We start from the raw sequence: 13,980 nt of genomic DNA, 5'->3' as shown, positions 1-13,980 counted from the left end.
CTGGTGAGAGCAGAGCCCTGCACTGCTGCAGTGGAGCAGGTCAGGCCTCCCTGGGCACGAGTCCTGCTGCCCTTGGAGTCACCTGCAAAGACCTACTGAAAACCAAACAATTTTGGCTTAATTTTCCTCCAAGATTTAAAAAAGAAACAAACACTACAGTGTTTTTCTTACAAATGGTGCAGATTTTAACTTGAGAAACAGCAAAATATTGACTCATTTGTTCATCCCTGACAAGTCCTGTTACGGTCTCTGCAAATTTCCATTGTAAACATGGCACTTTGCCAGATTATCTGCTTCACCCATCTTGTTACTGAAGAGAATATAACATTAATTTCCTTCTCATTTAGTTTTTCTGGTGTATGAGGGGTGATTTGGTTAACGGTGTCACAAATCTGAATGTAAATCAGTTTGGCTTTGCTTTAGACCTCTCAGAATCTGATGGAAGCAGCTCTGATATGGTCCTGCAACCAATTTTCCTCAGAGTTGCATGGAAAATCAAATTTGGGTGTGGAGAGAGTTTCTTTTTCACCGAGCATCTCAACCCTGTTGTTTCAGTGGAAGTTCTGCAGCCCTTGGGCTCTGTGTAGCTCAAATCATTGAGTTTTGCCTTGGTTTTGACCCTAATGCATGAATTTATGATGATGATGAATTTAATACAAATGTAGATCTGGAAACAGATCTGTGGTTGTAAAGGAGATACTTATAACATTGAAGCAGCTGAAAACACCCCTGTGACCTGCACTGGTTCTCACGTGTTGCTTTGCTGTGTTTTGTAGAGCAGAACTCCTTTGTGGCTGCAGCCCTCCCTTGATGCACGAAGTCCTGCTGTAGCTTCTCTCCCTCCTACACCCTCTGTGTGTTTTATGGAGTCAAGGAAATGTAATTATTGTTTCTTAATCCACTATCCCCTTGGTGGCACAGCTGGTGGGGATAGTGAGGAGGTGTCATTCCTTGTGGATCATGGGTGCTGGTCTATGCTTGGGTATCCTCAGTGCCTCAGGAGGTGGGAGTGGCAGGGATGGGGACCACTGCTGTCTTGGAATGGGACTGGGGCCAGGGTGAGATGGCTTCCCCTGAGAAGTGTTGAATTAAAGAGTGTGTGAGGAGCTCTCCAAGCAGGCAAGCTCACTGCATTCCTGTGAAATATGGCCTTGCAAGTCCTTGAAGGATTTATTGTTTTCCGGGCACTGCTGGATCCAGCCCTACAGGCTGGATATAGGAAGGAAATGACTCAGTTGCTCTACAGACAAGTGCAGCTTTGAAATTCAAAGTGGCAGGAGACAGCTGAGAGGCTCCAACTCATTCCCATCGGGAGCTGGGTCCCTGTGAGTCCGTTACTCTGTGCACAGTTCTTGGGGATTGCAGCCAGGACGGGGCAGTGGGAGGGAGGGGACTCTGCTGAGTCCTGCTGTGAACCAGCCCATGCCACAGAACCCTTGGCATGAGGACACATGGGAGAAGGGTGACAGAAAGTGAGGCCAGGGGCAGAGGGCTGCTGGCTCTGCTGCCTGGCCAGGCTGGGCTGGTGGGAGCAGCTGCTGGACTCCCTGCTCCCCCAGCCACTGCCAGTGGGTTGCTGCACGGGGGGCACAGCGTGGGGCAGGGCTTGCAGCACTAACAGCCTCCAGGTTTTCCAAGGCCTATTTCCCACCTGCTACAGGGTGGAGAAGCACAGTGACCCTCCTTGTGGATGAGCTGTGTGAAGAGTCTGGGCACCTTGGCTCCCATGGTTCCTTTCTTCTTGCCTCCCCAGCTCCCTGTGTTTGCACCACGGGCTGAGCTGTGCTGGAATTTGCCACAGCAAGTGGAGAGATGCTGGTGGCTTTGTAAGATAAACTCAGGATTTTAGGACTTATTCCCCATCAATGTGTCCAGCCCTCCTTTAGCCTCATGTGATAACTTCTGGTGGGTGTCAGATGTGGATGTAAGCAGATGCTTTCTCCATCCTATCATCAGCTTGGTTGCAGAGAGAAGCTTCTAAATGACAGAAAGATCCTTAGCAAAGAAACAAGAGTTAGTGTTAAAAATAAAGAAAACAAGACAGCTTGTTTCATCTAAACAGAAGGGTTATTAAACAGGCTTGAATTAATCAGTGATCTGCCAGAGCTCTGAAATTGAAAAGCAGAGGAGCATGGAGCAGATGAGTGGGAAGAAGCCACTTTCTCGGGTAGACATTGATATCCAAATCCTGTAGCAGAGGAGATTATGATCAGATGATGTTGGGATGGAGCTGAGATGGCTCCAGGCTTTGGGGTTCTTGGCTAGAGCTCAGAGTACAAGGCAGGGGGCACCTGGCTGCCAGCACTGGGAGCCCCCCAGGCACTGATGCATGAGACCCACTGGGATCCTGCCAGCATCCAACTTCTGTCCTGGTGGCTGCAGCTCTGCTGTGGTCACTGCCTGGGGGAGCAGACTGGGCAGGGAGTGAAGATGCTTTTCTTTACGTTTCCCAGGGCTTGGGCACCTTAAAACACTTTCAAAACCTTCACTGAGCACCACAGTGATGCCCTGACAAGGGCAGGCAGCCTGTGGAAAGGGGCTTTGAGAGGTAAAGGCACTTCACGTAGCTGCTAAAGCTGGTGCTGATTGCAGTTCCCAGTGCATGCTTCCACCAAGACAGGCCTGACGAGGGCTGGCTAATGGTCCCTGAAGGGTTCTTCAGTGCTGTGTGGCTCCCTCCTGCATCAGCCTGTCTGTTTCAGTTTTGTTGTTAATTTGAGGGCTTGTGCAGTTGTGTTCTGCCTTTCCAAGTCCTTGTGATCCCACTGTTGTACCTGCATGGTAATTTCCTCCACTTCTGCAGTGGGAATGTCAATGCTGTGACTGGCAACTGGAATCTGGAGTAAAGCAGTGAGCCCATGGTACTGGTCACCTGCCAGAGATGAGCCTCTCCCTTGGTGTGTTCCTCTACTTCTGATCCTGGTGGCTCCTGTCCCGAATGGTGCTGCACCTTCCTTCCCTTCTGGTGCCATAGGAAGGTCCAGTGACGGACAACACCATGGCCTGTGGTCGTGTAAGCTTGACCCTGTGGTTATTGGTCATAATCTGGAAAGATAATGCAGTTCTGGAGTGGTGTGGAGAATCAACCACTACACACCTCTGGAACCGGGAAACGTACCTGGATGTGTGCACAGGCAGTGGTGTGCTCTTCGTGTTTGTGTTGCTGAGTGAAATCTGTAGCTGCACCTCTGGGGATTCAGCATCTCAGAACCTAATTTTAACAAATGTACAATTTCCTGGTTTACTTGGGGAGCAGCACCGTGGCTACTGTGTAAATACCTCTGACTGCCGTGGGGAGCGCTGGGATAACAAACAGCGCCGGCTGCGCGGGGCTGGCACAGCCAGAGGGTTTCTGTTTAATGGAGTGGCTGGGGACCCATTTAATTTGGAGCTGGGGTTCTTCAATTGCCTGTGGTGCACTTGGAGTGGGGCCAGGAGAAGCTGCTGCTTGTTTTTCTCCTCCAGCTTGGTGGCCACTCTGATCTTCCCTCGTGCTGCTCTAATACTCGTGTGTAACTAAGTGCCCGGGATGGCGCGTGGGGAGGGCACCCGGCTGCTCCCTGGGAGATAAACCTCCTGCCTTTGCCACTGGGACCTTTTCACTAGCCTTGGGCAAATCATTTAATCTGCTTGCTCCTAAGGTCACCATCCATTAAATTCTGTTTTGTTGGGAATGAAGTCCATGAATAATCAAACGATGTTCAGGTGCAGCAGTGAGGAGAGGTGGGTAAACCTCAGTTGATCAGCACGGGGGTAAGAAACTTGAAAAAGCACTTTCTGAAGGATGTGCTGAGCCTAGGTTGCCTGGAGGGGTCATAGATTCTGTTTCTGGAGGTCCTTAAGAACAGTTTAGAGGCATATCTCATTATTAGAGCTGGTTCTTGCACCAGGAGTCTAGGTTAGAGAAACACAACTTTCTGGCCATGAATTTGTATGATTTACTGTTATCCAAAGCCCTTGACCTGTTTATGCAGGTTTGGATGAAATGGAAACTTTCTAAAACTCAAATAAACCAGCTATGAGACTTAAGAAGTATTAAATTTTCCCTTTGTGTCACACACCAAGGCAACCAGGAGAATAAGGATCTGTTCTCTGTGCTCCAGTGCACAGTGGTGTCACCAGCCTTGGGTCTGTCCTCAGAGTGTGCCTGGTGAATCAAGTCCTCTTTTCCCTCTCCTGTTGCAAGGTAGTTTTTAAGCTCTTTTGCAGCAATGTACTTGAAGCTCAATAGCTGCCAGCAGGGCTTTCTCGGGTAGCAGGTGTCAAGTATCAACACAGGGAAAGAAAAAGGTGTCTAATTTCTGCCACCTAGGTGTCCTAGGTTGATGAGGAATTTTTCTGGATGACTTTTGGGGTTGGTGGGTTAACTGTCTCCAGCTGCAATGCACAGCTGGGTGTAAGTCACACCAGAGCCACAGCTGCTGTCCTGCTTTAGATCTGCCCCAGGAGCCAGTGATGATTTTGTCAGTGTTAAAGAAATGCCTCCTTGCTGCATTGTGGGGAGGTTTCAGCTTCCTTGGGGGGCAGAGGTAGCCATGCCTGTGTTTGCTTGTCACCACTGTCAAGGGACAGTAGTCCTGCTCTGCTGAACAATCTGATCAAGAGCTTATGAACAGAGATTCTTCAAGAAGTGCTGCACCAGTCCCTTACACAGACTTTGCTACAGCACTTTATGCCTGGTAACTCCCTTGTGAGTTTTCTATTGATTGAACATCCGAGTGCCTGGCACATGAAAGCATTTTCCCCATTTCACAGATGGAGCAGCTGAGGTTGAGTAACAAGAATTGTCCAGGTCTATTCAGCAAGTCTGGGACAAAGTCAGGGGCAGTGGCTGGGCAGGGTGCTGTGCTCTCCAGAATGCACTTGCAAAGATGGGCTTTACAGCAGCTCACTCCCTAGAATTTTGTGTTTCTCTTTATCCCAGACCTGTTGGGGTGTGTGTGTGTGTGTGTGCTCAAGAGGGGGATGGAGGGGAGAGGTGGCTTATCCGGTATGTGTTGTATAAACAAGGTCTGAAGTCTGGACAATATGAGCAGATTTTGTGCATAATTTGTGCAATCGTGTTTGTTATCAGGGAAATGCCTTTTCATGGCTGGGTTTAGTTCTTCCCCTCCTCTTCCTTGTCCCAGGGCTGCAGGAAGCAATAATCACAATGCTGTATTTCACACTCTTAACTCTTTCTCAGAAAGCTGCCCAGGCTGTGAAACACCAGCCCCCTGATTGACAGCTCTGGGGCTGCAGCTGCTGAGGGCAGAGAAGCTGCAGGGAGGGACAGAAATGTGGTTCTGCAGCCTGAAACCCCAAGGGTTCCGTGTTGCAGGTTGTGCTTTAGGAAAGGCTCCGTGTTCCTCATCCCTGTGGTTCAGTAACTCCTGTGGAAGCCTTGGGTCTGGTGCTGGGCACCTCACTGGTGGTTTGCACCTTGCTCTTGCTGTGAAGGGTCAAAATATTCTAAAAAAACAACAAAGAAAAGGTGTGTCAAACTCCAAAGCAACGATTGAGCTGCCTGTGGCACCAGAGCTGGGTTTAAAACGCCCTGGTGCTGCTGCTGAGCTGTGCAGTGGGCACTGAGGTTCCCAGCAGCCCTGCCCCAGGTTGGCTGGGGGAATCCTCTGCTGGGGCCCGAGTGTGCCAAGGCTTCTCTGCCTGGACAAAGAGGTGAAGATGCTGAGAACAGGGAAGGAACTTGTGTGAGTCAGTCTGCAGACTTTTGCTGGGGAAGGTGGGATTCAGCAGTGGCCTGGCCAGGGAGGCAGGACTGAGACCCAGAGCTCTGATCTGGGCTGGAAAGGTCCCAGGGCTCCGAGATGCTCAGATCAGATAGTTTGGCTCAGAGGTTTGTCTAATTAAAAAACAAAAAAAGGCAAAATCCTATTAATTGCTATAAGGTCTTCCTCTGAAGCTGACAAATGTGTCCTGAATATCACTTCTTCAAAGGGGATAAATCACTGCAGCAGCTTTAATGGTTGGAAAGGTTTCACAGAAAAATTCCCGGTGGGCTCCAGGAGGGATGCAGACCTGGCACATGTTCTCTCTTGCTATTAAGAAATGGCCAAACTCGGGGCTTTTCCCCCCCCATTCCAGTTGGCAGATACAAAATGGAGCCAATGAAAATAGAAAGGGTCAGGCTGGTGCAAAGCTCAGGTTGTTCCAAATGGTTTGTTCTTGTATTTGAGTTTATCCAGTGCAGCCTGCCCTTCTGGTGACCCTTTTGATAATTCTGGGGGATTTCTGGCAGCCTGGTGACCTGCAGGGGAGGTCAGCAGCACAAGCCAGCCCCTCTGCCTGCTCCTGGCCTCGCAGCCATGAATCTTATTTGACTATAAAAACCAAGAAGGGTAGAATCTACCTCCAGCTTAGAAAGCAAACATGGGCCCCTTGGCCCCCTCCCTGACAGCTCTCATGAGCTCTCATTCTGTGAGGAAACTGCCCAAACCTGTGTGGCTTTAGGAGAAAAACCATAGTGGGTTTTATCACCTGCTCTACTCCCTGTTTGTGGGTGGTTGGGCTCCTGGTGGCCTTTGGGCTGGGAATGATGCAGGGACAGCCTGGGAAGAGCATGTGGCACTGGGGTGCTGAGAGCTGGGGCCAGGAGGGCAGAGGTGGGGGTGCTGGAGTTTGTGCAGATGTTTTTGCTGTGTCTTGGAGGTGCTGAGGCCATAGGAGCTCTGTCCTGCAGAGAGGTGGGGTGTCCCAGGAGCTGATGGACTGAGGAGCTGTGTATAAATCCCTGCTCATGAGACCAACCCTGCCCCCTAAAAAAGATATCAGGGCCGTGGTGCAGCTGCTGTGCTGCTGACATCAAAATTGTTCCTTTGAGCCATCATTTTCTACAGGAGAGTCTCTTTTTGTTTTTGCTTTAATTTTCCTTTTTTGCTTTTTTTTTTTTGTGTATGCATAAACTACCATAATGACAAACTGTGGTGCCTGTGAGTGAGTGACAGCTGGAATAAGAGAAATGACTAATCGGGCCTCCTGAAGCCCTGTCACATGGAGATTAAATGAGCCCTTTTTTCTTCCCCCCTCAATGAGAATCATGGGCATTTGAATGATAATATTATAGTCTCCATTAGGATGACAGTGGGGGAAAAAAATTGGCTCAGACCTGTGATTATTCCTTCAATCTAATAATTATTTAAATACCAGATAACTCCTTTCAGCCTAATTGAGGCCCTTCAGCTGCTTGGTTTATATTGTGTCCCTGAATTTACTCTCTCTTTCACCTTGTGTTACTAATAGCCTCAGATTGCTTTTAAAGCCTTATTTTAAATTTGCTTTCAAAAAAAAAAAAAAAGAGGAAAAATTAATGGTCAAATAGTATTAAGGGTCAGAGTTAAAATCATGCATGCTCTGGTTTCCCCAGCTGCATGGAACCACCCCCAGGCTCCTCTGCAGGGCACACGATGGGTTTCAGCTGGTGTTTGGGGTCTGTATCCCTGAGTGCTGCTTAACCTGGGCCCTGCACCCACGTGCTGCCCCACCAGCCCTGGGAGGCAGCAGGAGCTGCTCCATGGGGTGACAGGGAGCCAGGATGGATCGTCGTCCCCTGGCTGGTTTGGGTAGGGGATCAGCTCATGGCCCTGCTCTGTCATCTTCAAACCATCTTTGAACACACAGGTTCTCCATGCTGGGTGATCTCTCTGGCCTGTGGCAGTGACTGCTCACAAATACCCTGCAAAGCCTTCCCTGGGAAGCCCTGTGGAGCTGTGGGGTTCAGCTGACAGCTCTGCTGTGCTGCAGCTCCAGACCAGCTCTGGCTTTTGTCCTCTCTGAATGAAAATGTTGCTGGAAAAGATATAAAACTGTTACAGTCTCAGTGAAGAGCTTCTGGTTTTCCATACGTATATAAAACCTAATTCTTTAGTATTTGTAGCTTGCTCTTGGGTTTTTTTCTCACTTTGCAATGGAACAACTTTTTTAAAATTGGAAAGCTGCTGAGCAGGAAAACTGTTGTGGGCTGAGTTTTCCAGCAGAGCCTCCCTATTCCCTGCAGAATCTCTTTCACCTTGTGGACTTCCCTTGAGCTCTCTGGAGCCCTCTGCTCCAGAAGTATCTCCTCAGCTAATGAGAAAATGAGGGGGGGCTCCTGTCAGTGAGGGGTGCTTTGGCCTTGGAGCAGGAAAGCCCATTTGTGCCCTCCCCAAGGGCAGGACAGTTGAGCTGCTGGGTCAGAGCACTTCTTGGGGCATTCTGGTGCTTGAGGTTTCTTGTGGATTCATCTGGCTTGGCTGCTCTGCAGGACTCCTGTCCCTGTGGCTCTTGTTCCAGCTTTCCTGGGCTTCTCAAGCTCTTGCACAGCGTGGGGTTCCCTGTGCTTACAGGGAGGCTCTGAGCTGCTGGCAGTCCCTGCCAGCCACACACAGGCTTCTCAGTGTCTGGGGCTGCAGAGCCACGTTATCCAAGAGCAAAGCTGCTGAGACCCCAGTGCCCATGGTCAGGCTGGTGGTGCCAGCTGCAGGTCACTGGCAGCTCCTGCATGGAGAGCTGCCTTCTGAGCAGATCCTTGGGAACGGTTTGAATGGTGCCCTTGCAAAAGATTCTGGCTGTAGAGAACAGTTTGGGGTTGTTGACTCAGAAATGTAATGAGAAGAGCCAGGAGGTCACCCTGGTGCTGCTGTGGCACGCTCGGGTCTGCAGCACAGGCTTCCTGCCACAAGCATCCAAACAACAGGAAGGCTGCAGCAGGGAGAGGGATCTGCTGCTGCCAGAGGTGGGAATGAAGAGCCTGGAAATAAGAAGCCAGCAGCCAGGGAAATGTATCCCTGAGCAGAATGAGAAACCTATTACTGTGCTCTTTCTCCTGCCTTGTCAGTGACATCAGACGTGCAAGCAGGAACAGGGCTCCTTTGTCACCTTTCAGAAGCAGCTGCTGGTGTGACAAGCCTAAGGAGCGGCCGCTCGGTGCCTCTGGCTGGTGAGCTCAGGGGAGGCCTCAGCACTGTGAGTTATGTGAAACACCAAAAGGGAGATCAGCTATGGAACGAGTGAGGACAGCTGAGTGTGGGGAGCAGCCACACAGGGCAGGAGAGGAGGGGCACATCTGCAGAGAGAGGAAATTCTCTCTGGTGTGTGCGGCCGTGGTGGAAGGTGATGGGTCTTTGGGGCAGAGAGGGCAGGTGGAGTGGTGGCTCAGCCTCTTCCCAGGGTTAGCGTGACCCTGTTGTGCTGTGAGGTGGTGGAGAATCTCTTTCCTCAAGGCAGGCTGAAATGATTCCTTTGATCATCTAGCCTGGAGTGTGGAAGGAATGCATAGTTTGGGATAAAGGAGAACTTTGTGATGCTTTTCTGAGTCTGGGTGGTCAGACACATCTGTGGTGATGAGCAATGTTGAGTTCAAACCAGAAGCACCAGTCATGGTCAGGTCTTTTAATGTTCATGTTTCAGCTAGGGGAGGATGCCACCTTGCCAGAGGTGCAAGGTGATGAGGTGGAGCTGGCAGAGGGTTATAAAGCTCCTCTTCAATGGCTTCTGTGTGTGTGTGCACTGTCCGGAAGGGTGGATGGAAAAGTTCTGCTGTAAACATGCCTCACACAGCCAAAGCCTCTCTGAGGCGAGCACCCGCTTCCTAAGGAAATTCCAGCCTGGTGATTCCTAATTCTGCCCAACAGCCAGAGGCAGGGATGGTGGGGCTGTGGTCAGCACAACTCCAGCCATCCTTTGTGCCCAAATCAGATTTAAGTGCTTAGGGAGCACCCACCAAACCAAAAAACAACCAAACCCATCTGCCTTTCATGCCTCATTTCCACGTAGACTTTGGCCGGAGGTCTCCCCTGGAGTCCTCCTTGCCTTGAAGGCAGTGAGAGAGTTTCTGCCTGAAAAGCACCTGCAGATGTACCTTTGGGGAGGGGTGGGGAGAGATGCTGGTGGCTTTGGTGTATGTATGCACAATAAACTTGCCTGCATGAGACTTCTTCCTCAGCTTTCTGAATGAAATCCTAGAGGATTTAAAAATAGAAAACCTCTCTTATTTCCTCTGTTGTTTTCCACAACATACCCTGCAGGGTACCTTTCAGCCAGGACTGCAGATTGATGGTTGGTTGTGAGAGCTGGGGGTTTTGTCTTGGGCTGAAGCTGGTTATCCCCTCCCCCATGGCTGAGCAGAGTATGTTAGAAACAGCTAAACCACATGAATTAACATGTAGAAGGTGAACCAAGTGGCAAAACATCAATCCTGAACTGTTTACCAATAAGTTAGGAGACCTGCTTAATTCTTGTTGGGCTTAGAGATGTTCTCATTTTATCTCAAGGACTGTGTAATTAGAAAACCGCCTTTGAGTTTTATCTGCAGGGCACATGGGATCTAATCCTTTGCTCCTTGTGTTTCTTTTCTTTCCCCAGAACCATGTGAGGGCCATTGCTGGGGCACAGGACACGTGTGGGGAACACGAAGTTTGCCTTTCCCAGGATGGATCAGAGGAAGAACTGGCCTCGGGTACTGGACTCCGATGGCTGGTCAGTGGCTTTGCTCTGTCTCTTCCTGGCCTCGCTGTCCCGAAATGTGTCCAGCAACACCTTGTTCAGCACTTTCCACTCTGAGAACAGGGACTGGACATTCAACCACCTGACTGTCCACCAAGGCACTGGAGCAGTCTATGTTGGAGCTATCAACAGGGTTTACAAGCTTTCAGGTAACCTGACCATTTTGGTGGCTCATAAAACTGGGCCTGAGGAGGACAATAAATCCTGCTACCCACCCCTCATTGTCCAGCCATGCAGCGAGATCCTCACCCTCACCAACAATGTCAACAAGCTGCTGATCATTGACTACTCTGAGAACCGGCTGCTGGCCTGTGGCAGCCTCTACCAGGGGGTCTGCAAGCTGCTGCGCCTGGACGACCTCTTCATCTTGGTAGAGCCCTCACACAAGAAGGAGCACTACCTCTCCAGTGTCAACAAGACAGGCACCATGTATGGTGTGATCGTGCGCTCGGAAGGGGAAGATGGGAAGCTCTTCATTGGCACAGCAGTGGATGGGAAGCAGGATTATTTCCCCACCCTCTCCAGCCGCAAACTTCCCCGGGACCCAGAGTCATCAGCCATGCTGGATTATGAACTCCACAGTGACTTTGTCTCATCCCTTATCAAAATCCCCTCAGATACCTTGGCCCTCGTCTCGCACTTTGACATCTTCTACATCTATGGTTTTGCCAGTGGCAACTTTGTCTATTTTTTGACTGTGCAGCCAGAGACCCCCGAGGGCGTCTCCATCAACTCCGCCAGCGACCTCTTCTACACGTCTCGCATCGTCCGTCTCTGCAAAGATGACCCCAAGTTCCACTCCTATGTCTCTCTGCCCTTTGGCTGTGTCAAGGGGGACACCGAGTACCGCCTCCTGCAAGCAGCATACCTCTCCAAGCCGGGAGAGGTGCTGGCCAAGGCCCTCAACATCACGGCCCAGGAGGATGTCCTCTTTGCCATCTTCTCCCAGGGCCAGAAGCAGCTCCACCAGCCGCCCGACGACTCCGCGCTCTGCGTCTTCCCCATTCGCGCCATCAACGCTCAGATCAAGGAGCGCCTGCAGTCCTGCTACCAGGGGGAGGGCAACCTGGAGCTCAACTGGCTGCTGGGGAAGGACGTCCAGTGCACCAAAGCGGTAAGAGGACACTGGCTGTTGTCACTCTCAGGATCCAGCGTCAGTGCCTGGCCCTGGGGAACACCAGCTTGCAGAATAGGATCAGTCTGCCTGTGCTTCAGTCTCCCTGAATCACAGAACGGACATAGGTCTCCTTTTCTCCTTTAGTCCATGTTCTTAGCAGACACTTGGTGACGATAATGAGAGGAAAGGGTAGCCTTAAGGCAGATGAGGGAAGGTGTGCAGCTTGCTGGAAGTGTTTGCTGTAGCCAGCCTGGGTCCCTGGAAGCCTGAGGAAGGTTCTTGCCCTGCCCTGAGCAGGAGAGTGGGATCAGCAAACTAACAAGATAAACGCAAATGACAGTTGTGTATTTTGTATTTTTATTCAGCTGGTTTCTTTACTCTTGATTCACATGGTTGTGAATCACAGATTGTTCCTGGGCTGACCTGGTTATCCCTGGGGCCTTCCTTTGCCAAGCATATTAAGTTTGGCTGCTGGGAACAGATAAACATGGGTGAAATGAAAGAAGGAAGGGGAAGAGAAGATTGAGCACTCACACAGGAGACAGTCATAGCAGTGCAGTTGTAACTAGATGTGCCCAAGCATTTGGTAATTAATGTCTCTTGTGAAAAATTAGTGGATTGCAGTCAGTGCGAGGGTGATCATCCACCTATGCCACCACCTTGCTGCCTGTGCCATGCAGGAGCTCACTTGGGCAGGCTCAGTTGGTAGGGCTTGATATTCCCTAACTGACAGCAGGATGGTTTTCCTTTATTTGTGGCAAGTGGTGTTCCAGGGAGAAGCCAGTGTCCATATTCCCTGTGCTCTGTTTCACTCATGGCTGCCCCAAACCTTGTTTTTCCAGCCGGTCCCCATTGATGACAATTTCTGTGGGCTTGACATCAACCAGCCCCTGGGGGGCTCGACACCAGTGGATGGGGTGCCGCTCTCCACCTCCAGCCGGGACCGCATGACTTCAGTTGCTTCCTACGTCTACAACGGCTACAGCGTGGTGTTTGTGGGGACCAAGACTGGCAAGCTGAAGAAGGTAAGCTCGTTTCTGTGGCTCTGGAGAGCCAGGATCCATTTTTCATCTCTCTCGGGAGCCTCTGACGTGTGTGACTGCTGCTCGTGCCGTACGGGTGTTTCCCAGTGTGCAGCCAGAAGTGAGGCAGGAGTGCAAATCCCAGGGTCTGGGTCACAGAGAGCCTTGCGTGGGTGACACAAAGTTCATCCAACCATGCTGTTACTAGAGAGTGGTGTTGCTGTGGGTCTTTTGAAGTGGAGAAGTGCTGAGCCTTGGGAAAGGTGTTGCAGCTTGGTCCTGAGAAAAAGGAACCAAACAAGAACACACTGTTCTGGTTCCTCTGCAGCGTTTCAGCTCCCCAGCAATGCCTGCATGTGCTGAGGGCACCTGCCTGTGCTTCCAGCCAGCACCTTCCTGCAGCACAGGGCTCAGCACTGGGCTAGCTCTTGCATGTCCTGTCTGCCTGTGTATTATGGTGCTACCGTGGAGTTTATCTGGGGTTTCCTACATTATATCATTCAGTGAACTGTGGTGTGTGTGTTTGGGGGGCTGATGGAGAAATTGTCAGGGCAATAATGGGCCAGTCTGATTAGAGAAAAGTGAGGAGCTGCCTTGCAATTTCTGAGTGGGAGTGAACCTCAGCAAGCTGTGTCCAGGGTCTCTGACATTTCCTCCTTTATGACACACTGATGGAAATCGTGCAATAGTTCTGTTTCCCAGCAACTCCTCCTGCAACTTGTGTAGGAAACCAGGAGTTAGAAAGCTTTCGGTGATGGCAAAATTGCTGATGGTGGCAGGATGTTTTGTCTTGGATAGAGGAATGGGTTAACGTGGCTGCTTTTGGAAATCAAGCCTCAGGGCAAAGTCCTGCTGCTTCTGTCTTGCTTCTTGCCTCCTGCTCTTCCCTCTGACAGCTGGATGATTGATCAGTCCTGGAAGATAACATTCCTCACCCTCTTCATCAACAATGGAGCTGGTTGCCCAGGGCAAAGAGATGCTCCTGCTGGTTTCCTCCCCCATCACAGTGGGTGGGTTGGGGGGCTCCAGTGAGTTTCAGGACTTTAAATCCAAATGGAATTCTTCCTCCTCTGAGTCCTCCAAACTGCTCTTCAGTAAGTGGATGAAAAAGCTGGTCAGGCCTGTTGTGTGGTTCTCACTAGGTCTCTTCCAGGAGTCCCACATTTAAAGTGTGTGATGTTGGAGCTGAAGCTGGAAGGCAGCTCATGATTGGGTGCAGAAATCTGATCCAGCTCCAGCAAAACCAGCCTTAGAGATGCTGTGCTGGAAAGCTGAGAATCCTTCAAATTAACCTAGACCATAACTGACAGCATTTGGTGAACCCCCTAAATGCAGATCCTGTTTCTTGGTACCAGGGAAAGA

General features: G+C 50.5%; 1 protein-coding gene across 1 annotated transcript in view; it reads left to right on the top strand.

Moving 5' to 3' along the window:
- The first annotated feature begins 10,405 nt into the window (after positions 1 to 10,405).
- PLXNA2 (plexin A2) overlaps positions 10,406 to 13,980 on the top strand; it is a 132,932-nt gene continuing 129,357 nt past the window's right edge. Inside the window, exons 1-2 of the mRNA XM_010001745.1 lie at positions 10,406 to 11,593; positions 12,439 to 12,621. Coding sequence (XP_010000047.1) covers positions 10,406 to 11,593; positions 12,439 to 12,621 — 1,371 coding nt within the window. The remainder of the gene's footprint in view (positions 11,594 to 12,438; positions 12,622 to 13,980) is intronic.

The sequence above is a fragment of the Chaetura pelagica genome, unplaced genomic scaffold, assembly GCF_000747805.2.
Source record: "Chaetura pelagica isolate M959 unplaced genomic scaffold, ChaPel_1.0 scaffold181, whole genome shotgun sequence".
NCBI classification, from domain to species: Eukaryota; Metazoa; Chordata; class Aves; order Apodiformes; family Apodidae; genus Chaetura; species Chaetura pelagica.
The sequence above is the reverse complement of the archived record's forward strand: the minus strand, read 5'-3'. Positions and strand labels throughout refer to the sequence as shown.